Raw genomic sequence first — 26,330 nt, forward strand, 5'->3', positions numbered from 1 at the left:
TTGTCATGATCCTCTCTTCCCCAAAGAGATAACCATTTTATCATTCCCATAAGTTTTCATAGTTTTATTGCAAATGGATGTATCTCTGAATAGTATACACTTTCTCATTGGAAGAGACCCTGATGCTGGGAGGGATTGGGGGCAGGAGGAAAAGGGGATGACAGAGGATGAGATGGCTGGATGGCATCACTGACTCGATGGACGTGAGTCTGAATGAACTCCGGGAGATGGTGATGGACAGGGAGGCCTGGCGTGCTGCGATTCATGGGGTCGCAAAGAGTCGGACAGGACTAAGCGACTGAACTGAGCTGAACTTATTTTGCAACTGAAATATTTTATATAAACAGTACCTACCTTTTTATAATTTGTCTTTTAAGTTAATGTTTCAGACATTTATCCATCTAGACACATGTACTTCTAGTTTATTTTCATTCCTGTAGAATCCTCTACTATATGAATATTTCATTAAACCTGTATAACTTTCACAGTTTTATCTTATTGATGTTTTCATGATAAAATTTTTCCATTCTTGGTTTACTGAAATCAAAGTTAATAAGCACCTCCTTTGTTTAGTTACTCAGATCCTTTTTCTTGTTTCTCCGCTTGACCTATCCATTTCTAGTAAAGAAGTATTGACATCTCAGCCATGATTGTGAGTTGATCAGATTGCATTCTTTTAACGGTTTTTTCACCATATAATTTTAAGCTGCTTTGTTCATGTGTGTAGTACCTTCTTGGTGAATCTTTCTTTGTCCCATTTAACACTTTTCGTTCTTAATTCTGTGTATTTTCAAACACTCTTGGTATTGTTTTATTCTGTAAGGAACATTTAATAGTTTTTTTTAAAAACCACAATATGAGAGTTGCTCATTTTAATGGAGGAGTTTGACCCAAACTTGCTTATTATAATTGTGGACATGTTTGCGTGCGTTTTTACTGTATTATGTGTATGTGTTATTATCTCTTTCCCCTTATCACCTGGCATTAGACTGGTCTTTTCTTCCTTTATCATTTCTCTTCCTCTAGTGCTTTGAGAATTATACGTCCTATTTCCAGTCTCCAAGTGGTTATATATCACTTTAACAAACTGTATATATTTTAATACATACATCTCAAATATGATATAAATTGGTATAAGAAAATTTACCAGTCCAAAAAAAGACAAATTACCATTCCAAAAAAAGACACGTCGTTGAACATGTTTTCCTGTATCACCTTCCCCACTCCTGCTCAGTTCAGTTCAGTTCAGTCGCTCAGTTGTGTCTGACTCTTTGCGACCCCATGAGTCGCAGCACACCTGTCCATCACCAACTCCCGGAGTTTACCCAAACTCATGTCCTAGGGATGGGGGAGCCTGGTGGGCTGCCGTCTATGGGGTTGCACAGAGTCGGACATGACTGAAGCGACTTAGCAGCAGCAGCAGCAAGTCCATTGAGTCGGTGATGCCATCTAGCCATCTCATCCTCTATCGTCCCCTTCTCCCCCTGCCCCCAATCCCTCCCAGCATCAGGGTCTTTTCCAATGAGTCAGCTCTTTGCATGAGGTGGCCAGAGTATTGGAGTTTCAGCTTCAGCATCAGTCCTTCCAATGAACAACCAGTACTGATCTCCTTTAGGATGGTCTGGTTGGATCTCCTTGCAGTCCAAGGGACTCTCAAGAGTCTTCTCCAACACCACAGTTCAAAAGCATCAATTCTTCAGTTTTCTTCACAGTCCAGCTCTCATATCCATATGTGACCACTGGAAAAACCATAGCCTTGACTAGACAGACATTTGTTGGCAAAGTAATGTCTCTGCTTTTCAATATGCTGTCTAGGTTGGCCATAACTTTCCTTCCAAGGAGTAAAGAGTCTTTTAATTTTGTGGCTGCAATCACCATCTGCAGTGATTTTGGAGCCCCCCAAAATAAAGTCTGACACTGTTTCCACTGTTTCCCCATCTATTTGCTATGAAGTGATGGGACCAGGTGCCATGATCTTAGTTTTCTGAATGTTGAGCTTTAAGCCAACTTTTTCACTCTCCACTTCCACTTTCATCAAGAGGCTTTTTAGTTCCTCTTCACTTTCTGCCATAAGGGTGGTGTCATCTGCATATCTGAGGTCATTGATATTTCTCCCAGCAGTCTTGATTCCAGCTTGTGCTTCATCCAGCCCAGCATTTCTCATGATGTACTCTGCATATAAGTTAAATAAGCAGGGTGACAATATGCAGCCTTGACGTACTCCTTTTCCTATTTGGAACCAGTCTGTTGTTCCATGTCCAGTTCTAACTGTTGCTTCCTGACCTGCAGATAGGTTTCTCAAGAGGCAGGTCAGGTGGTCTGGTATTCCCATCTCTCTCAGAATTTTCCACAGTTTATTGTGGTCCACACAGTCAAAGGCTTTGGCATAGTCAATAAAGCAGAAATATATATTTTTCTGGAACTCTCTTGCTTTTTCCATGATCCAGCGGATGTTGGCAATTTGATCTCTGGTTCCTCTGCCTTGTCTAAAACCAGCTTAAACATCTGGAAGTTCACAGTTCACGTATTGCTGAAGCCTGGCTTGGAGAATTCTGAGCATTACTTTACTAGCGTGTGAGATGAGTGCAATTGTGCAGTAGTTTGAGCATTCTTTGGCATTGCCTTTCTTTGGGATTAGAATGAAAACCGACCTTTTCCAGTCCTGTGTCCACTGCTGAGTTTTCCAAATTTGCTGGCATATTGAGTGCAGCACTTTCACAGCATCATCTTTCAGGATTTGAAATAGCTCAACTGGAATTCCTTCACCTCCACTAGCTTTGTTTGTAGTGATGCTTTCTAAGGCCCACTTGACTTCACATTCCAGGATGTCTGGCTCTAGATGAGTGATCACACCATCGTGATTATCTGGGTCGTGAAGATCTTTTTTGTACAGTTTTTCTGTGTGTTCTTGCCACCTCTTCTTAATCTCTTCTGCTTCTGTTAGGTCCATACCATTTCTGTCCTTTATTGAGCCCATCTTTGCATGAAATGTTCCCTTGGCATCTCTAATGTTCTTGACAAGATCTCTAGCCTTTCCCATTCTGTTGTTTTCCTCTTTCCTTGCATTGATCGCTGAGGAAGGAAAAGAGTTATCAACTTTGTTTTTTAATAGTATGTTTTAATTTTTAAGGGAATCCTTATTTAACAATTACAGTAAGTTTTACAAACATATTCAGTCATTCATTTATTCAGCAAATATTTGAGAGCTTGTTCCAAGCCAGAAACTCTTCTAGGCACTGGGGAAGCAAAAGTGTACCAGTCAGACAAAAATTCCTGGCTTCATGGAATTTTTATTATCACAGAAGGCTGGAGATGGAAATTTTGGATTTGTCAGTATATTTATAATCTGTAAAGGCTAGATGAGATGATTAACAAAGTAAGTATAGATTCAAAAAAGAGAGGAAGTCCAAGGACTGGCCTAGGGCAGTATCAACAAAAGTACCACAAAGGAACTGCCTGGGTAATAGAAGGGAAATGAGGAATGGGTGGACTTGGAGAGGAAAAATTGTTGCAAGGAAAAGAGAGTTATCAACTGGGTCAGATGCTGTAAGATGAATTGACCGAGAATTGACCTCTGGATTTAGCAACATGGAGGTCATCAGTGACCTTACAAGCAGTATTAGTGGAGTGGTGAAGGGGAGGGCTTGCTGAGAGGAAACCCGCTGTGACAAGCGGATGGAGAGGTGGGCCGGAAAGCTTCCAAGATGAGAGAAATGTGTGTGCACTGAAGGGAAGCACTCAGTGGGCATGGAAGAGGCAAAAACAGTGAGGTAGGAAAGGCAGGGGAGGTCACTGCTGGAGCAAGGCCCTGGAATAACAGGAAGAGGCTAGATGTACGTATCAACCGTGATTACTAACACCTCAGAGATATGTTCACCTACCGTCCTATCAAATAATGAGATGATATATGTGAAGGTGCTTTGTAAACTTATAAAAGAATCCTGTAATGTAAGCTAATGTAACAGTGCAAGTGGAGACTTTAAGTGGTCAGTTACTTTTTTTCCCAATGTGATGTCAGCCAGGGAAGTGCTTCTTGACTGATCTTCAGTTGTGTTTATTTCCAAATGGACACATTTACCAAGCATCAAAACATTTCTTTGAGAGGACTTTGGGATTTTCCCACACTGAGAACTTGATGTTTAACCTTTCGACCACCCAACAAGCAAAGAAAATGTTACCCCTTTTATCTTCTTAGAAGCTTTTAAATCAGCCTGAAGCCATTTGAGAAAGCCAAATGTAATACTTCCATGAATGTCTTTTTAGCTAGAATAAAAATAGATGTGAATAGAATCTCATGCACATTTCATAAGATTCTTGCCTAGAAAATAGAAAATAAAGATCTAAATTCAAATGATATTTGCTTTTTAATGTTTCATAAAAATGTTGGTACAGTTGCCTATGAGGTAGGGCCTCATAGCAAATGATCACCATCCTACATGAAATCAAATGCATGTTTTAATCATTCTTTACTTTAAAAAAATAGTACTGATTTGATTTTATAAAACATTTAAAAAATAAACTAGTAAGCATGAGTAATTGAAATAATTTTACTCAGTACAAATGGTTTTTATTTTTCCTTCTTCCATCCTTTGTTCTCAGGTCTCCGATTCTCAGCTGCTAAAAGGTAATGCATTTTATGGTGTTTAGATAATTGATATAATTGTTTCAAGTTACCTTTTTAGGTTATTATCAGCTTGTAAGCATCAGTTTCTCTAATTGTTAAGTAGTGAATCCTTTATCTGGCATTTAATCTTGCCTCCTTGGGAAAACCAGACCTTACTACAGAGTAAATTTTCGAATTGCTGACCTGAAGTAACATGAGCCTGTGCCTTGGCAGTGAACCTTTGCTTTCTGTTATTCACAGGAAGGATAATGATGTGGCCTGAAGGCCCTCATTTCAGTACCTTAAGAAGTAACATCCAAGTACTAGTTGCAAAGGTCTGAGCTTGGAAATTCCAGAGAAAATAATTGCATTGACACAGTATTTTTTTATTTCTTTTGGGAAGATGAGGTAATTAAAAATGTAACTTTTATCATTTCTATTGTTTTCTTAAACCACTTGTCTTACTTAAGTTGGCATAATTTAGAGGATCCACAGTTACCTGAAAATGATCATTACTTATTTTTATTACTAAATTATAACTGTTATTTTACAGGTATGTTTGAAAATTTTATTTCTGTATATATATACATGTATATGTTCTATTTTTGTAAGTAACAAGACTGAGATTATAGAACTCGAATGTAGAATGTTTTACAACTTCTCAGTAAATAGCATTTTTTTTTAGAGCTAGAAAGAAGATTCCCTAAACATTTTCAGCAAACTTGAAAAGAATGTTATACAAATCCCATGAAATAATTTCCTAAAACATGTAAAATGCAATTTCTCAGCAGCTGTAAAATGAAAAGGCAATTTTGAAAAAAATTTTAAGTTTTTTATACAATTTTTAAAGGTTACACTCCGTTTACTATTATAGCAAAATATTGGCTGTATTCCCTGTGTTGTGTTGCATTGTGCATCCTTGTAACCTATCTTACATCCAAGAGTTTGTATCTCACACTCCTCCACCCCTATACTGTGCCTCCCTTCCCTCTCCCCACTGGTAACCACTAGTTTGTACTCTATATCTGTGAGTCTGCTGCTTTTTTGTTATAGTCAAGTCATCCTAAATTGCACCAAAACTCAGTGTACTCCCAAAGTATCAATGGAATTTTAAAAACAGAACCTGATAGATTAATTTCAAATCTCACGTAGAAGAAAAAATTGCATATCAGTCAGCAAAAATATTTTTAAAAGATTGACAGTCATATGGAGTCTCGCTTTACCTAAAGTCAAAAACATGATCAAAAAGCTATAGCAGTTAAAGCATTATGGTATTTGAGTATGAAGAGACAAATCAGTCAGTAGAAGTGAACAGAGAGTATAAAAACCGACCCAAGTATTGATTTTCTGTTTTGCTCTCTATCCCATCAGATCCTCCAGCCACATGAGCCCAGTCCTACCAGCTAATGATAACTAGAATTCTCTAGGATCAGGCTGGTTTGCTGTGATCGCATGAGAAAATTGTTTTTTGCTTACTACCAATCTGGTTTTTGCCAACTTCATGGCAAAAAGATGGGGAAAAAGTGAAAACAGTGACAGATTTTATATTCTTGGGCTCCAAAATCACTGCAGATGTTGACTGCAGACATGAAATTAAAAGACATTTGCTCTTTGGAAGAAAAGCTATGACAAACCTAGACAGAGTAATTAAAAGCAGAGACATCAGTTTGCCAACAAAGGTCCGTCTAGTCAAACTATGGTTTTTCCAGTAGTCATATATGGATGAGAGGGTTGGACCATAAGGAAGGCTGAATGACAAATAATTGTTGCATTCAATTTGTGGTGCTGGAGAAGACTCTTGAGAGTCCCTTGGACTGCAAGGAGATCCAACCAGTCAATCCTAAAGGAAATCAACCCTGAATATTCATTGGAAGGACTGAAGCTGAAGCTCTAATACTTTAGCCACCTGATGCCAAGAAAGGACTCATTGGAAAAGATCCTGATGCTGGGAAAGATTGAGGGCAGGCGAAGAAGGGGGTGACAGAGGATGAGATGGTTGGATGGCATCACCGACTCAATGGACATGAGTTTGGAGCAAGCTTCAAGAGATGGTGAAGGACAGGGAACCCTGTCGTGCTGCAGTCCATGGGGTGGCAAAGAGTTGGACACAACTTAGTGACTGAACAACAACGATGTGTATAATTGCAACATGTGATTTATCACACTAAATTGAGCAGATGCAATGGAGGAACCTACAGAACTGCAGTAGCTGAAGGCCCTTTTAAGCGTTCAGGCTCTGGTTATCTTTTTTATATGTAAATCATATTCTTCCCGTTTAGGATCTATATATGTATACCAAATATATGTCTGTGTATATTTATATATATGTATATATATATATATCCCTTTTAGGGATAGAAATATATATTTATAAATATATCTATTTGTCTGGGGCACAAACTGTTCCCAAACTCCTCCCCACACCTTCTTTTAAGATGATAAATAGAGCAGTAGGCACCTAGTGCCATTATCAAAAATGACGGGTACTTCTGCTAAGGCAAGAGGTAGAACTCATACACACAGTGATGTTATAATGAAAACCTTTAAGTCAGATTTCTTCTGAAACTGTTTCTTGTGTTCAAAGAATACAGATTATTCCACAGTTCCACGTTGTTGTTGTTTTTTCTTTCTTCCTCTCAACATAGGATAGAATAGAGGTGAAAGCCACAGGCCATGACTAAAATTTTAGGGAAGTAGTGATTGCTTAAACAAAGGTAGTAGCAGTGGGTGGATGTGAGAAATTAGAGGGAGAACAACAGGCTTTGTTAATTGATTGTTGGTAAAAGTTAAGGAAAAAGAGGATTTGTCAGCATTAGTTCATAGGTAGATCAAATTACCAGCTACAGCAGGCAGGCAGGCTTGGTGTGCTGGGGCTAGGCCTAAGGAGGGATAGTTTGATGAGAAAGCAACAGGCACCTCATGGGCAGTAGTGGCAGCACCAGGTAAGGGCAGAAGTCACACATAAAGTGCATATTAAGTCACAGGAAATAGGCAAAAACTGTGGTTCTGGGTGTTAGATTGAAGCATGACTTCAGATTATGATGCAGAAGCAGTGAATGCCCCACATCGAATGGTCCTCCAGGAAATTCACTGGAGATGAGTCATGGTTGATGGAGGCCACCTCAACCCAAGGAAATGGCTTAGCAAGAAGAAAACAGGAGAGTAAACTATGGTCACAGACAAGATTGGCTCCCCTGCCCAGAGAAGAAGAAAAAGCCCCTGAGATATATATGTAGAAGGGGACTTAAGATGGTAGATGGATCCCTGAGGAGTATTCAGGGAAATTATTGCTCATTATTGACACTGAGTGATTGAGTGACTCCTTACCTATGTGCGCTTAGTCGCTCAGTCGTGTCCTACTCTTGCGACCCCATAGACTGTATAGCCTTCCAGGCTCCTCTCTCCGTGGGATCTCCAGGCAAGAATACCAGAGTGGGTTGCCATTTCCTTCTCCAGGGGATCTTCCCAACCCAGGGATTGAACCCAGGTCTCCTGCATTGCTGTCAGACTCTTTACCGACTGAGCTATGAGGGAAGCTCTCCTTACCCATGGTAGAGCCCAAATAACTTCCCAATACAAGGATTATCTGACTTTGCTATTAATATACTGCTGAGCTAGCTTATTTCTGTTACCAGGTTGCTTTGTCTTTCTAAAGCACCATTTTCTTTCTTTTTTTTTTTTAATTTTTATTTTTACTTTATTTTGCTTTACAGTACTGTATTGGTTTTGCCATACTTTGACATGAATCAGCCACGGATGTACATGAGTTCCCAATCCTAAACCCCCCTCCCACCTCCCACTCCATATCATCCCTCTGGATCATCCCCGTGCACCAGCCCCAAGCATCCTGTATCCTGTATCGAACCTAGACTGGTGATTTGTTTCTTACATGATAGTATACATGTTTCAATGCTATTCTCCCAAATCATCCCACCCTTTCCCTCTCCCACAGAGTCCAAAAGTCCATTCTATATATCTGTGTCTCTTTTGCTGTCTCGCATACAGGGGTATCGTTACCATCTTTCTAAATTCCATATATATGTGTTAGTATACTGTATTGGTGTTTTTCTTTCTGGCTTACTTCACTCTGTATAATCGGCTCCAGTTTCATCCACCTCATTAGAACTGATTCAAATGTATTCTTTTTAATGGCTGAGTAATACTCCATTGTGTATATGTACCACAGCTTTCTTATCCATTCATCTGCTGATGGACATCTAGGTTGTTTCCATGTCCTGGCTATTATAAACAGTGCTGTGGTGAACATTGGGGTACACGTATCTCTTTTTATTCTGGTTTCCTCGGTGTGTATGCCCAGCAGTGGGATTTCTGGGTCATAAGGCAGTTCTATTTGCAATTTTTTTAAGGAATCTCCACATTGTTCTCCATAGTGGCTGTACTAGTTTGCATTCCCACCAACAGTGTAGGAGGGTTCCCTTTTCTCCACACCCTCTCCAGCATTTATTGCTTATAGACTTTTGGATCGCTGCCATTCTGACTGGTGTGAAATGGTACCTCATTGTGGTTTTGATTTGCATTTCTCTGATAATGAGTGATGTTGAGCATCTTTTTATGTGTTTGTTAGCCATCTGTATGTCTTCTTTGGAGAAATGTCTATTTAGTTCTTTGGCCCGTTTTTTGATTGGGTCGTTTATTTTTCTGGAATTGAGCTGCATAAGTTGCTTGTGTATTTTTGAGATTAGTTGTTTGTCAGTTGTTTCATTTGCTGTTATTTTCTCCCATTCAGAAGGCTGTCTTTTCCCCTTGCTTATAGTTTCCTTTGTTGTGCAGAAGCTTTTAATTTTAATTAGATCCCATTTGTTTATTTTTGCTTTTATTTCCAGAATTCTGGGAGGTGGATCATAGAGGATCTGCTGTGATTTATGTCTGAGAGTGTTTTGCCTATGTTTTCCTCTAGGATTTTCATAGTTTCTGGTCTTACGTTTAGATCGTTAATCCATTTTGAGTCTTTTTGTGTATGGTGTTAGAAAGTAATCTAGTTTCATTCTTTTACAAGTGGTTGACCAGTTTTCCCAGCACCACTTGTTAAAGAGATTGTCTTTAATCCATTGTATATTCTTGCCTCCTTTGTCGAAGATAAGGTGTCCATAGGTTTTATCTCTGGGCTTTCTATTTTGTTCCATTGATCTATATTTCTGTCTTTGTAAAGCCCGATTTTCTTTCTGTCATTACTTCACTTAAGAATCTCCTAAGGCCATTTTTGTTTTCTGTCAGATTAAATCCTGGTCCTTTAGTCTTTCATTCAGAAAGACTGTTAACAGTTTATACCCTTTTCCATGAATGCAAAACTTTTGTTGCAGGAAGATGATTTCCACCTTCAAATACGCTGTGTAAATCTAGAATGCTCATATCTCTTCCTGACATTAAAATTCATATGTTCTTCTTCCTATGCTTAGTTGCTCAGTCATGTCCAACTCTTTGGAACCCCATGGACTGTAGCCTGTCAGGGCTTCTCTGTCCAAGGGATTCTCCAGGCAAGAATACTGGAGTGGGTGGCCATGTCTCCAAGTGATCTTCCCAATCCGGGGATCAAATCCTGGTCTCTCACATTGCAGGCAGACTCCGCCGACTGAGCCACCAGGGAAATCTTCTTAAAGCCTTCTTACTAACCTCAATCTATTGTGCTTTTCTTCTATTTACTCTGACTTTCTTTTCCATGTTTGTGCCTTTTGTCCCTCCAACTAGCATTTTGTCCACCTATATAGATCCTTGAAAATCCCATGGACGGAGGAGCCTGGTGGGCTGCAGTCTATAGTGTCACTAAGAGTCGGACACGACTGAGCAACTTCACTTTCACTTTTCACTTTCGTGCATTGGAGAAGGAAATGGCAACCCACTCCAGTGTTCATGCCTGGAGGATCCTAGGGACGTGGGGGGGTGGGCCTGGTGGGCTACCGTCTGTGGGGTTGCACAGAGTTGGACACGACTGAAGTGGCTTAGCAGCAGCAGCATAAATCATATATTCTTTAAGGGCTGAGACTAGATTCTACCTGTTATACAGGCCATTTAAAAAAGGCATTTAAAAATTTTTTTATTTGACTATTTCCATTATGTTTTAAAAAGTCTTTGTCTTCAGAGTAGTAGAAAAAAGATTAATAATTTGCCTGGCTTTTCATTTAATAAGGTATAACTTAGAAATATAAAATGTACTTTCCTTATGGAAAGTTCTGTTTTGATACAACTTCTCAAAATAATGGATGTTTAAATAATTTTATGTTTGTACACAGTTTGGATAATGACTTAGAAGAGGCAATAAGGAGATTAAGTTTGTCATCCTAAATAAGAATTTTTTTCTGATATAAAATGTTTTGTGTGAAATGTGCAGAGGTATAATTTTATACTGTTGGTAGCCATGCAAATTGCCATAAGCTTCCCGGAAGCATCTCAATAATGTGTATGAAATGACTGTTTGACCAATCAAGTTTACTCCCAGGAATTAATCCCAAGGAACTATTTATGGATACATCTAAATATTTCCAAGGCTGGCCATTATGTTAATAACATTGTGTTATAGTAGTGAAGTACTATGCATATTCAACCATGTAGAATTCATTAATTTAGTTAGGCAACAAATATTTACTATGAAATATTGCATAGTTACTAAAACTAGACTAGTGACATGGAAAAATGATATATTAATTAGTAAAAAGAATCAGATAACCGGACAGTATAGTATAACCCTGATTTTTTGGCAAAAAAACCCATAAACAATTATAAGTTTTAAATTCTGTCTTCTAATTATATACAGTAGCTATGCATTGCTTATGGAATCAGGAAAAAAATTAACAGTTTTGTTACAGTTCAAAGAAAATAAATAATAGAAATTATTTATCTACAAGGAAAGATTTTAAAATTAAGGAAAACAAAAGAGATTCCCTTCCCCCCATACACATACACTCGTCATTCTGCTTATCTTAACCTTGGGTGGAATTCAGAGTGACCATTGGTGGTAACTCTAGCGTAGTGATCTAGAGTTAGCAACTTCAGCATAAATCTAAACTCTGCCACTAAATGGTTTCCTAAGTGGTTGCCATGAACAGCCTATCAGGGTTTCCCTTTCTTTTAGAAAATTAATAGACTACAGTGAAAAGAGTTCTGATTAAATAAGTAGGCCTATATAGAGAGTACATAGTAGGCATTCAACAAGTGTTGGTGTTCCTTCTGAAGAAACTACTAGCTCGGAAATCTAACGTTCTCCGAGACTGAAACTAAAGAAAGAAAGCACAACTCCTTCAAAGAGCCAGTGTAAAGTCTTCAGAATCTGAATGATATTCATAGTAGGATCTTCTGAACATTAATTCATTTTATTCATGTGAATATTTGTTTATGATTATGTATTTCACCTTTTTTCTTTTGCTCTGCTAATTCCCTATCAACATAATTGAAGACATGTATCTTCTTGAAGGAGGTGTCACTTCACACAGTCCAGACTTATTTGCTTTCTTAACTTCAGGTTGCTGTTGGCAGAACAGAAGTCGAAGACCTGGACCTCTATGCTACATCTCGGGAAAGGCGATTTCGTTTGTTTGCTTCTATAGAATGTGAAGGGCAGTTGTTCATGACTCCCTATGATTTTATTTTGGCTGTTACAACAGATGAGCCCAAAAGTAAGTATATTTATCAAGTTTATCTCAACAATGTTATAACATTTTTTCTTATCTCTATTTTTTAAAATTGTGGAGCAGTGTAAGTTTTTCAGAACAACTAACCAAGTAATGTGGTACTTCAAAAGATACTATGCTTTGATGTTTTGATACAGTGTATCAAAAGATACAATGTTACCAGACTAATACTTCTTATAAACCCCTACTGGTATCTTTTCTCTTTTCAGAAATTTCATTTGTGCCCTCTTTCTCAGTACATCAGACTAAACACCCACCTTATTTTTAATATTCTTGATAAAGGTTCTTATTCTGCCAAATCAGTTCTTATATCCAGCCTGGACAGAAAAACTCAGAGAACTGGCTTTGCAGTTAGACTTAGACAAAAATTTTTCCTGTGTCTCTTCTGAATATCTCATGGTTCCTGCAGTGTAAATGTAGATTGATTGTTTCTCACTTTTCCATGTGTTAGGGCAGTGGTTCTCAAACTTTTTGGCATTATGTACATTCTTACGAAGTCACTTTAATGGCTGACTTAATAGAAGACATCTGGATTCTTATATCTGCCTTTGTGTTCAATTTGTTGCAGTGTTTGTTTTCAGAAAGTGTTGACAAATGAACAAAATCTGCCTAACAGATATACAGAAGGAGGAAAAGGGAAGGGTATTACAAAAACCTTTTCAAATAATCATAGATATTCTGCTTTGGTATTATATCAATACTTGGCTGCTGATAGTTTCTTTAAGTTTAGTTGCAATGTGGACTCTGACATTTTTGTCAAGGATTTTGTTAAAATCCTTTGGCCTACATTGCATATTTGAATGGCTCTTTTTTCTTTATATTGATATAATTTTGTACTATCCACTAGAAAATATTGGTTCATTAAATTACACCGATCTGTCAAATGTTGCCATATTTCATTGTACAATATTTTTTTTAAAATCACATTCACTAATACCATCAGAATCTTATCAGAAAAGTCTTTGCTTGTCGGAAAGCTGTCAAATGCATGGTGTATACAAGCTTTCCAAAATTTTAATTTTCACTCGAAATCTCAGATGTTATTATTGACAACAAATATTGTCAGGTGTTTTCTTTAAGCAAGAAACTCAGATTAACATTAGTTTATTTTTAAAATTTAATTAATTAATTTTTTATTTTGTATTGGGTATAACCGTTTCACAATGTTGTGATGGGGTGGATAGTAAAGGGCCTTGGCCATACAAATACATGTATCCATTCTCCCCCAAACTCCCCTCCCATCCAGGCTGACATATAACATTGAACAGAGTTCCATGTGCTATACATAGGACCTTGTTGATTATCCATTTTAAACAGAACGACAGTGTGTATAGGCAACCGTAAGTTCATTCCCTAAGTCTGTGAGTCTCTTTTTGTTTTGTAAGTAGTTCATTTGTTTCATTTCTTTTTCGATTCCACATATAAGAAATGTCATATGTCATATGATATTTTTCCTTCTCTGTCAACATCAGTTAATTTCTAATCAGTACTTCTAAGCTGTAATTAAGAGTGATAACTAAAAATCAAGGTATTTGTAAAAATTTTTTTTTAAGTATAGGGCTTTAAAAAGAAATATTTACCTCAAAAAAGAAAATATGCTTCAGAGATGGAATATTAAATCATATACATATCAAAGTAGCATATTAAAATTAGATAGACTTGTGTTTAGACCTTGGCATTTTTTATGAGCTTTGAGAACCTGAGTAAGTTATGTAGTCTTCTGTTTATTCATTTATAAAACTGAAAGTAAAAAAGTCTTAGGAGGTTTTTTGAGGATTGAATGATATCAGTTATGTTTAGTGTAATACCAATATAGAGTAGGAACTTAATAAGCTTTGCTAGGTGTCATTGTTATCATCATCATTATCACTTGAATTCAGAACCATTATTTTTTAAAATCCTTAATTTTATGGCAACATCAACAGGAAAATGCTATGCCATGTTAACATTTGCTTAATAATTATAATTCAAAGAAATGTTAATTGAGATATACATCAGATCACTGATAATAACTTTATGTTTGAAATCAAGAAAATTTATTTTACCTACTTATATAGAACCTAAAAGGTAAAATCTCCATCTAGAACTAAAGTAAGTAATTATTTTCATGTAGCTTCGAGTATTTGTTAATTTTAAAGAATTTACTGTTTAAAAAATTCAGACTTAAATAAAATTATTAAAAATATAATGAACATCAACCTATAGCCTAAGAAATAAAATATGTCCAAAAGAAGGAAGTTTCTCTTTACCTTATATATGCAGTAACATCATTTGAAATAAAGAATTTAGAAAATCAGAAAACCCTTTGAAGAACAATCTTAATGGCTCTTTAGTTTTATTTTTTTTAAAGCCAGTAATACTGAACATGGTGACATGTCCGGCAGAATGAATATGTCTTTTGTGAATAACTGACCCTGGAAATCTCATAAACCCTACAAAACTCAAGAGTGTCTAACTTCCTCTTCTGATAAATACCTTCTGAACATTGCATAAGAGCATATGCATGTACTTTTGTACCATTTACTTTTCTTCCTTTCTTACTGCTGTATTTCAAAAGTAACAGAATAATAAAATTATTTACATTATTATGTTCACTATGTAAAGGAAGATGTCTATGAAGTGAATGTATAAATTATTATAATTAAGGTTAAATGCTGAAGTCTACCTTATAGACCTGTGATTTTAATCACTTGATTACAGGGTTCCATATTAACTATCTTAGGTAAAGAAAGGATGTTGTTACTGCATAGAGAAGACTATCTTCATAGAAATCAGTTTGCTAAATTTTACAATATAGTTCTTCCCTTGTGATCTTAAAATGACTTATTACATTGCTTAAAAGAGAGAGAAGTACATAGCAAAAATGCCTATCTTATAATCTTGAATTTGATATATTATTTATATTAACTATGGTTAATTATATAGAAAAACCCACATGACCATGGAGAAAAAATATTGCTTGTCATTATTGTGCTGTAGCTGAAATAGTTAATATTTACTAGTTGCTAATACAGCTGTTTTATAGGACTTAATCACATCCAAACCTGGAGATAATTCTTGCACAGGCATTATATATTCACAGTGTTCAAATCCGAGCAAAGAAACAACAGTGTTGACTGCACTTATTTTAATATTATAAGACTTATAGTGTTTGAGGTCTTCAGGGATGTAAGGAGAAATCGGAAAGAGAAAGTGACCTCTGGTATTTTATACAACTGTAACATTCTTAGAGAAGAAGAGTGGAAAACAGGCCGAGTCTTTTTAGAACATCACCCGTTCTCTCCTTCATCTCTTTTTATCTTTGCCCTGTCCTTCCCATTCACTGTACAGAAACCCAACCTTCGAATTGTAATCAGAGATACTAACATAGCAGAGATCACGGGTAACACCTTAGAATTATAATTTCTCTATTACTTTATATTCTAACAACATTTAATGAATATCATTATTTGGGCTTTAAGCCCATAGGATATTTAACTTGGAGTAAGTTAATTTACTTTGTAAATCTAGAAATCCCCAAAGTGAGATTATGATTATGGAAAATATGTTTTCTACTCCACTGATATTATTGTGAATAGTTTATAGTACATGAGACAAATATAAAATGTATAACATACATAGTTCCACATCTTGAAGTTAAAAAATACTTTGCCTTTTAGATATAAAAGTCAGTGTCATGAGTTATGATGTAGTTGGTTACTGGATTTTTATATACATTACATGAAGTATTTATTATCCACTTTTTTATGTTTGTTTTTTATAGTTGCTAAAACATGGAAGTCACTTTCCAAGCAGGTAAGTTAAAGCTCTTGCTATACATATGCATGCACACAATTAAATGTGTGTGTGTATATATATACACACACATATATATTTATGATGCATACATTGTGATATATACATATATAAATATACATAAAGCTAAACTCAAAGGAGATTATTGGCAAATTTTGCTAAATTAAATATTAAAAATTTTGGCACACAAAAGACAGTATCAACAATGTTAAAAGAGGTATGACATGTGGGAGGATATGCTTGCAACCTATGAACAGAAAAGGCTAAGTATCTTATAATTATATAGAATTCCTGTAAATCAATATATAAAACATAATCAATAAGAAAATAATGGATGGCCATAGCCAGAGAGGCCAATAAATGTATGTAATCAGGGATATGCAGACCTCAGTAGTAATCAGGGATACACAAATTAAACCAACTATATGATACTGTTTTACACCCATCCAGTAGTCAGCTTCTAGAAATCTAACAATACCAGTAATTATCAAGGATAGAAAGGAGGAACCAGGTGAGAATGTATGTTGGTATCTTCTCTTTTGAGAGAAATGTGGTAATATCTTATGCATATCAAAAATTCTATTTCTAGATATGTATATAAGAGAAACATTTGCATGCTTATACCAGGAGTCCTGAAAAAATCAGAAACAATATAAATGTCAATTAGTAGAAGACTAATAAAAGAATGTGAAGTAGGCATATGAAGGACAAATGAAGAAGAGCTAAAATGAGTAATACATAAGAGCTATGTTTATCAATATGAATAGGCCTAAAAACATAGGGTTGAATAAAACAGCACATTATAAAATAATATAAACTGGTTTTTCTTAACATGCAAAGACCTTTTGGGGGCATCCATAAAGTCAAGACTATCTTCATAATAAACAGAGAAGTTACTTGTTCTGTTACTCGCATTCTCTCACAAGGGTACAGTGGAGTTTTCCAGAGGCTTCATGATGAGTGATGAAATCATCACTCTGAGAGATAATAGAATATGTGCTTATGTATTTTTGCAGTTTAAAAATATATTGTTTCTTGGGAATATATCGTTTCCCTGGTGGCACAATGGTTAGGGCACTTCCTTGGTGGCTCACTTGGTAAAGAATCCACCTGCAATGCAGGAGACCCGGATTTGATCCCTGGGTCAGGAAGATTCCCTGGAGGAGGATATGGCAACCCACGCTAATATTCTTGCCTGGGAAATCGAATGGACAGATGAGCCTAGCAGGCTAAATCAATGGGGTCACAAAGAGTGGGACATGACTTAGTGACTTAACTACCACCACCACAGTGGTTAGGACTCAGCGCTTTCACTGCTGAGGTCACAGGTTCAATCCCTGGTCAGGAAACTAAGATTCCACAAGCGATGGGGTGTGACCAATAAGAAAAGTATCATTTCTATTTCCACACACATTAAATATAATTAAATATAATTCACATAAGCAATATCTCTTCTGGGTTCACAGGTTTAAGAATATAAAAAGTTACTCAGAACTGCTGTATAGCCATTAAAATGAAAATGAAGAATGTTTGGCAGGAAAATATGATCATGATATATTAAGTGCAAAGAGTAAGTTATAAAACTTTACATAGAAAATTACTCAATATTTGCAACAAGAATGACAAAAAATAAATAGATAAAGAATGAAATTAAAATTTTAATTGTGGTTAATCCCTGGATCACAATCTGTTTTTATTTTCTGCACTTCCTAATTTTCCTATAACATATATATTAAGTATTTACTTAAAAATGTATAAGAAAGCTATAGTACATATACACAATGGAGTATTACTCAGCCATTAAAAAGAATACATTTGAATCAGTTCTAATGAGGTGGATGAAACTGGAGCCTATTATACAGAGTGAAGCAAGCCAGAAAGAAAAACGCCAATACAGTATACTAACACATATATATGGAATTTAGAAAGATGGTAATGATAACTCTGTATGCAAGACAGCAAAAGAGACACAGATATATAGAACAGTCTTTTGGACTCTGTGGGAGAGGGCGAGGGTGGGATGATTTGGGAGAATGGCATTGAAACATGTATAATATCATATATGAAATGAATAGCCAGTCCACATTCGATGCATGATACTGGATGCTTGGGGCTGGTGCACCAAGATGACCCAGAGGGATGGTACGGGGAGGGAGGAGGGAGGGGGGTTCAGGATGGGGAACACATGTATACCTGTGGCGGATTCATGTTGACGTATGGCAAAACCAATACAATATTGTAAAATAATTAACCTCCAATTAAAATAAATAAATTTATATTTTAAAAAAACAAGGAAAAAAATTGTACTCAAGAAAATTGTATAAATCCTTTAAGAGGCATCCATAATTCTAGGTAAATGAATTCAACCCAGCAAATATTTATTTAGTCCCTACTTGCAGTACTGCAATTTAATTCTGATACTGACCATCCAGAGTTATCATCAGACCCCACAGATTTAAGGACCCAATCCTCCAAAAGATTGCCCTCATTTCAGATGCCAGCTGCATTTCAAGGGATTCCAGAACACGCACACTTCTGACCAAGTGGCTACAAATTCAGATAGTTCCCACAACTTCCCTCTAGTTTAATAATTTGTTAGACAGACTCATAGAACTCAGAAACATTCTACACTTCGATTTCCAATTTATAATTATCGTTATAAGGGAACAAATCAGTTCAGTTTGGTTCAGTTCAGTCACTCAGTTGTGTCCGACTCTTTGCGACCCCATGAATTGCAGCACGCCAGGCCTCCCTGTCCATCACCAACTCCCAGAGTTCACTCAGACTCACATCCATCGAGTCAGTGATGCCATCAAGCCATCTCATCCTCTGTCGTCCCCTTTTCCTCCTGCCCCCAATCCCTCCCAGCATCAGAGTCTTTTCCAAAGAGTTAACTCTTCGCATGAGGTGGCCAAAGTACTGGAGTTTCAGCTTTAGCATCATTCCTTCCAAAGAAATCCCAGGGCTGATCTTCTTTAGAATAGACTGGTTTGATCTCCTTGCAGTCCAAGGGACTCTCAAGATGGTTTTCATTCCAATCCCAAAGAAAGGGAACAAATCAAGGTCAGCCAAAGGGAGAGACACACACAGCAAGATGTAGGAGGGTTCCGAACACAGCTTCTGTGCCTTCTCCCTGAGGATCAGGGTATGGCCCCATCCTGGCCCACCCAAGTGTTTACAAACCTGAAAGCTCTGCTGAGCTTGGTGTCCAGAGTTTTTATTGGGGGTTTCATTGCATAGCTGCAATTGATCAAATCATTGACCACACAAATGAATTCAATCTCCATTCCTTCTCCTCTCCTCTCCCCTCCCCAAAGGTCAGGCTAGCTCACACCCCCAACCCTTGAGTCACGGGGTTGTTTTTGAAGGTCAGCCCCCATCCTGATTCTTCTCCTCGGCATACACTTTGGTGTGGTCTAAGGATATGGAGTGTTGCTCCCAGAAACCAGGGACAAAAGCCGATCAAATTTTCTGTCTTCAATACTACTGCCTTTAAGAGACTAAGATAGGCACTGGCAGTGGGGAGAGAGAGTCCGAGCCTGCGTGGAAATACAAATTTTAATAAAATTTAAGAGTCTCTAAAATTGATATGAAAGAAGATCAGTGTGTCAGTTGGATGATCTAGACCAGACAGAACTAAATTATTACAAAAATAAACTTCATAGAGTGAGTAAGGATCTGGCCAGTCACTGATTAATTGTGTGATCCTGGGTGAGTTACTTATCTTAAGATGCAGTAATATATGCATAATGAGAATTAATTTTTAGAATTAAAAGAAGTGTGTATTAGCCCGTTGCTAAGCACATAGAAGAAACTCAAATAAAAGGTAGCTCTGATTTTTTGGTCTTAAATTTTTACTGAGCAGAAGAAATGGATTTTAATACATGGAAAGAGTTCAAAGGGAGAAAGAGAGGTAATATCAATATAATAGAGACAGTATAAATGAAAGTGTATAAAGTATACTCAAAATACTTTTTTCCTGTTTTAACAAAAATCTTCATGAATTTACTGTTGTTTAAGCATTAAGCATCATTAGTCGTTGTGAATTCTGACCTCTGTGCCATTGCTATCCTAGTGAGACAGTACTCAGCATTGGTGGCATCTGTTACCTGCCGTGCGGAAATAACAGTATAAAGGAAGTGAGACCAAGGACTCACAGATGGACTTCAGGGCCTCTATAAATCCCCTAAAAATACCTCTCCTGCCTTTGGCATCCCAGCGATTCCCTATTTGTCTGCTAACTCAGCTCAGTAATGAAAAAGATGGTTTATAAATGTCACAGGCCTTTTTAAGGTACAACGGCATCGGGAAAGGGGGGAAGATCCCTTGGAGGAGGGCACAGCAACCCACTCCAGTATTCTTGCCTGAGAATCCCATGGACAGCATTTTGATATACATGGACTATGGTCCACAGGGTCGCAAAGAACTGGACACGACTGAAGTGACTTAGCACACACATCAGAAAGGATTGGTCTAAAGTGCTTCTCAAACTTGTGTACATTAAAGTCATTCGTAGATCTTGTTAAAAGTAGATTCTGGTTCGGTAGGTCTGGGATGAGATCTGAGATTGTGCATTTCTAACAAGCTGTCTGCCAAGGTAATGATGCCAGGGCCTTTTAGGGAACCACACTTTTGAGTAGCAAAAATCAGATCTGGAAAAGAAGCACTTCCTAGTGTGTGTTTGTTTTTCAGTGTGTTACTTAGCAGACTAATTTTTTTTTAATTTTAAATTATTTCAAGTTATCTCACCAAATCCTTTAATAATTTTTCACAATTAACCTATTTATAATTTTCACTTAGTTGCTCTTAACACAAGTATGCACAATAAATACAAAATTGTTTTAGTATCTGAGTAATGAATCAAATGTTTAAATTTTCCAAAATAGTCCCACTTCTGCTTGGTTTAAAAAAAAAAAAAAAAAGCTGACTAATCAGCAATTGGAGTGTGTATTCTTTACTGAATATTTAGGTTAAAATTAGGAAAAAAATTGCAACAGTGACCGTAATAACTCAATAGCCTGTTTTCCCACTTCACGTGATGTCGTCATTCTTTAAGTCACTATAAAATACTCTTCATTCTTTCCCAGTATAATCTGTTGCCCAGTTGCTTCATCCACCCCAGAACTGCCTAAACCCAAATGGGCTACAGAAAACAGATAGTATGTGCAACCTGCTGATCATATCTGACCTGCCTTAGGCGTGCACCATTTCTTATGGCTTCCATGGAACCATCCTTTACTAACTGGCCCCAGAACTTAAATTCAGTGTTTTATCTTAATTAGATTATCATATATACACATATATGATATATATATGTGGTGGTGCTGGTGCTCAGTAGTGTCCAACTCTTTGGAACCCCATGGACTGTAGCCAGCCAGGCTCCTCTGTCCATGGGATTTTCTAGGCAAGAATACTGGAGTGCGTTGCCATTCCCTACTCCAGGGCAACTTCCCTACCCAGCAATCAAACCTGCATCTTTTACATCTCCTGCATCGGCAGGTAGATTCATTATCACAGGCGCCACCTAGGAAGGCCTGAAGTCCCCCACAGAAGAAAAGTGGGAAAAGAGAAATAAGTGAAACAAAACTGGTAAAATGTTAATAGCTGCTAAAGGTAGGAAGTAATTATATTACTCTCTCATAATGTCCACAACACAAAGTTAAAAAAAAACATTAAATGGTTTTGGTGTAAATTCAGTCTGTGCCTTATCTTACCAGTGATTTTTTAGGAGGTAGTTAAGGTCCTCTCCTAAAGAAAAATCTAGTCATTCCACTTAGCCTAAAGAGGTGCTGCTGCTGCTAAGTCACTTCAGTTGTGTCCGACTCTGTGTGACCCCATAGATGGCAGCCCACCGGGCTCCGCCGTCCCTGGGATTCTCCAGGCAAGAACACTGGAGTGGGTTGCCATTTCCTTCTCCAGTGCATGAAAGTGAAGTCGCTCAGTTGTATCTTAGTGACTCCATGGACTGCAGCCTACCAGGCTCCTCCGTCCATCGGATTTTCCAGGCAAGAGTACCAGAGTGGGTCGCCATTGCCTTCTCTGAGGAAGCCCTATATATCCCCAATTAATACATTATCTGAAATTTTTGGTAGCTCTAACTGAATTTAATGTAGCATCTTTATCACTCATTTTTACTTTTACACTTTTGGTCAAATATTGGGTTTTACTGCTGAATGGACCACAGAGATAGTAGTATAAATACAGCCATTATCGGAGGTCTTCTAAGCAGAGAATTTTTTTGCATTGGCATTTAAATATTTTTGGTCTATTTTATAAATAAGTGGCTTACCTGTTAATCAGTATAATGATACTTTTTACAGGAATTAAATCAAATGCTATCAGAAACACCACCAGTTTGGAAAGGATCATCAAAGCTTTTTCGAAATCTTAAAGAAAAAGGTAAGTTAACTTTAGTATTTATGTATTTTAGTACTGACACTGTATTGCTTATACTATTATACATGTATATTTTCCTCATGCTAAAATAACTTTACAGTTATATATGTGTCTGTGTACAGAGAGAAAAAAACTAAAAAGAAAATTACCAAAATATTAATAATGAATGTTTCTTGATAGTCAGATTAAAGGTGGTTTTTATGTTACTTTATTTATGATACATTATTCATATCTTCTAACAAAGTGAACTTTCAGTTCAGTTCACTTCAGTTCAGTCGCTCAGTCGTGTCTGACTCTTTGCGACCCCATGAATCGCAGCACGCCAGGCCTCCCTGTTCATCACCATCTCCCGGAGTTTACTCAGACTCACGTCCATCGAGTCCGTGATGCCACCCAGCCATCTCATCCTCGGTCATCCCCTTCTCCTCCTGCCCCCAATCCCTCCCAGCATCAGAGTGTTTTCCAATGAGTCAGCTCTTCTCATGAAGTGGCCAAAGTACTGGAGTTTCAGCTTTAGCATCATTCCTTCCAAAGAAATCCCAAGGTTGATCTCCTTCAGAATGGACTGGTTGGATCTCCTTGCAGTCCAAGGGACTCTCAAGAGTCTTCTCCAACATCACAGTTCAAAAGCATCAATTCTTCAGTGCTCAGCCTTCTCCATAGTCCAACCCTCACATCCATACTTGACCACAGGAAAAACCATAGCCTTGACTAGACGAACCTTAGTCGGCAAAGTAATGTCTCTGCTATTGAATATGCTATCTAGGTTGGTCATAACTTTCCTTCCAAGGAGTAAGCATCTTTTAATTTCATGGCTGCAGTCACCATCTGCAGTGATTTTGGAGCCCCAAAAAAATAAAGTGTGACACTGTTTCCACTGTTTCCTCATCTAGTGAGGTGAAGTGATGGGACTGGATGCCATGATCTTCGTTTTCTGAATGTTGAGCTTTAGACCAACTTTTTCACTCTCCACTTTCACTTTCATCAAGAGGCTTTTTAGTTCCTCTTCACTTTCTGCCATAAGGGTGGTGTCATCTGCATATCTGAGGTTATTGATATTTCTCCCAGCAATCTTGATTCCAGCTTGTGTTTCTTCCAGTCCAGCGTTTCTCATGATGTACTCTGCATAGAAGTTGAATAAGCAGGGTGACAATATACAGCCTTGACGTACTCCTTTTCCTATTTGGAACCAGTCTGTTGTTCCATGTCCAGTTCTAACTGTTGCTTCCTGACCTGCATACAGATTTCTCAAGAGGCAGGTCAGGTGGTCTGGTATTCCCATCTCTTTCAGAATTTTCCACAGTTTATTGTGATCCACACAATCAAAGGCTTTGGCATAGTCAAGAAAGCAGAAATAGATGTTTTTCTGGAACTCTCTTGCTTTTTCCAGCGGATGTTGGCAATTTGATCTCTGGTTCCTCTGCCTTGTCTAAAACCAGCTTGAACATCAGGGAGTTCATGGTTCACGTATTGCTGAAGCCTGGCTTGGAGAATTTTGAGCATTCCTTTACTAGCGTGTGAGATGAGTGCAATTGTGCGGTAGGTTGACATTCTTTGGCATTGCCTTTCTTTGGGATTGGAATGAAAACTGACCTTTTCCAGTCCTGTGGCCACTGCTGAGTTTTCCAAACTTGCTGGCATATTGAGTGCAGCACTTTCACAGCATCATCTTTCAGGATTTGAAACAGCACAGTTTAAAAAAACCCTTTTTAACCATATTGAGAAGTATACATTATATTTACCTATAGAAAGTATTTTTCAGAAATACTGATTTCCAAATATATTTTTTCTTCTTTCTGTTTACTTCCAGGGGATTACAGATTTTCTTAAATTTAATCAGTATGAAAAGCTTATTGGATATATTTTTTGGCTGTACAATTTGAGCATTTTTCTTAAGACAAAACTCACTGCAAAATCCAATTGTTTCAACTTACTGTATTACCCACATCTATATATATGTTAACTCATTAATTTGTGTATGTCCTTGCAATCAAATTATATAGCTGTTACTGCAATTTTCTTTTAAAGTGTACTTTTTATAAATATTTATAGTAGAAACTAATCAATATAATCTCTTTAATCTTATCAAGGAATATTTCTTAGAAATATATATTTTTATATTCAAATATAAGAATATACAAAATAAAGATATAAAGCAATTGTATAAACTTACCTTTTTCTTTTCTATCACTTAACCAATATTGGTTTGAAAATAATTTATTTAATATGAAGATAACTACTTTAAAAGAGTAGTTATAATTCATATATGTTTATCCTGGTGGCTCAGAGGTTAAAGCGTCTGCCTCCAATGTGGAAGACCTGGGTTCGATCCCTGGGTCAGGAAGATCCCCTGGAGAAGGAAATGGCAACCCACTCCAGTATTCTTGCCTGGAGAATCCTATGGACGGAGGAGCCTGGTAGGCTACAGTCCACGGGGTCACAAAGAGTCGGACATAACTGAACGACTTCACCACTACCACCACCACCAAGTAGAATTAGAAATTCAAATTGCTTTTACCTAGATCTCATGGACTCTGGATGGAGGAGACACCTGATCTTTAATTGTAGGCTTTTCATAACTAGGGTTTACATATCTTTGTGAAGTCTGGGCTACAATATCTTTAAAGTTCTTAGAAATTTTTTTCTGGAAATTGTGTTAAAGATTGCCATTCACATCTTAGAGTGGAATGATAGGATCAAGAAAGTTCAAAGCTCAGAAGAATGGGGTAAATTGGTGAATGTAAAAAGTATTTCCTTGATACCTTTCATGGGAAAATAAAATTGGATCAAATGTAATCTAAGAAAGATAAACGGATAGAAGAAGGAAATTCTTTTTAGTTAAAGGGAGACTTAAATCTGGAAGCCATAGGTTTAGGCAAGTCCTAATCCTACTTAAGTTGTATGCAGATTTGTACTTTTTTCAGGGAAGATAATGTATTCAATGCTATACAATAGAACTATCTACAGTGGCCGGAATGTCCATATCCCTAGAGTCCATAGCCTTGAGTCAGTTGTGGCTATGAAAAACCTGAAATGGGGCTACTGTATCTGAGGAATTGAATTTTAAATTTTACTTACTCTTAATTATTTCTAAATTTAAGTAGCCCTGTGTGGTCAGTGGCTACCCTGTAGAACAGTGCAGATCTATGTCATAGTGATGGGATTATCAAGGTAACCCATGTACCCAAGTTTTAGAACCATTGGGTTAGGTAAAGTAGAGAGTTACAGTCTTATTTTTTAATAAAGAGATTAGGTGGAAGAGGAATCTTAAAGCTAAGTTTTTAGAGCTGTTGAAGACTAACTTACAAAGAATTCTATCAGCTTAAAATACAACCCAGCAAGAAAATGTTAAACAGTTTTACAAAAATTTAATTGGTATGTAACATTTATGGAAACATGAATTACACAGACTTAGTTATAATAGCCAGCTGTAATGTATCAGGATATAGGAACTAAAGAGTGTGGTGCTTTTAAAGGAACTTCCCTTAGAATTTTTTAAATTGAACTTTCAAAGGAAACCTAGTTGGCATCTTTCTTATCCTCTTTTTCTAAAGATCACAAGTTTACTATATGCTTAGCTTTTACCATTATTTTATTTTTGACTCTGGGTGACCTTAAAACAAATTGAATTAGTCTTAATGATTCTCCATTTTTGTAATTAAAAGCATGAATCTACAGTTCATGTTTAGTAGTATTTTCTCTTCTCCTTGACCATTTTTATTAAATTTTATCATGAGCTTCTCACTTTGTGTTTCTCTGCTGTGGATGACACCACCTCAAAACCCAAAAACTCCTCGAAACACCTCAAAAGCTCTGTACTTCCAACAAGTGTCTGCTGCAGTGCTCATGATCAAGACACCTACTGTTAAGTAATCCTTCACTGAGGGGACTCT

At 37.1% G+C, this 26,330-nt stretch overlaps 1 protein-coding gene across 2 annotated transcripts in view; it reads left to right on the forward strand.

Annotated features, from left to right (window-relative positions):
* Positions 1 to 26,330, forward strand: part of MICU3 (mitochondrial calcium uptake family member 3) — an 82,831-nt gene that overhangs the window by 19,569 nt on the left and 36,932 nt on the right. For both annotated transcript variants that reach the window (XM_018042023.1, XM_018042024.1), the window contains exons 2-4: positions 12,078 to 12,231; positions 16,010 to 16,041; positions 22,362 to 22,440. In XM_018042023.1, coding sequence (XP_017897512.1) covers positions 12,078 to 12,231; positions 16,010 to 16,041; positions 22,362 to 22,440 — 265 coding nt within the window. The remainder of the gene's footprint in view (positions 1 to 12,077; positions 12,232 to 16,009; positions 16,042 to 22,361; positions 22,441 to 26,330) is intronic.

This window comes from Capra hircus, chromosome 27, assembly GCF_001704415.2.
Source record: "Capra hircus breed San Clemente chromosome 27, ASM170441v1, whole genome shotgun sequence".
Taxonomy (NCBI): domain Eukaryota; kingdom Metazoa; phylum Chordata; class Mammalia; order Artiodactyla; family Bovidae; genus Capra; species Capra hircus.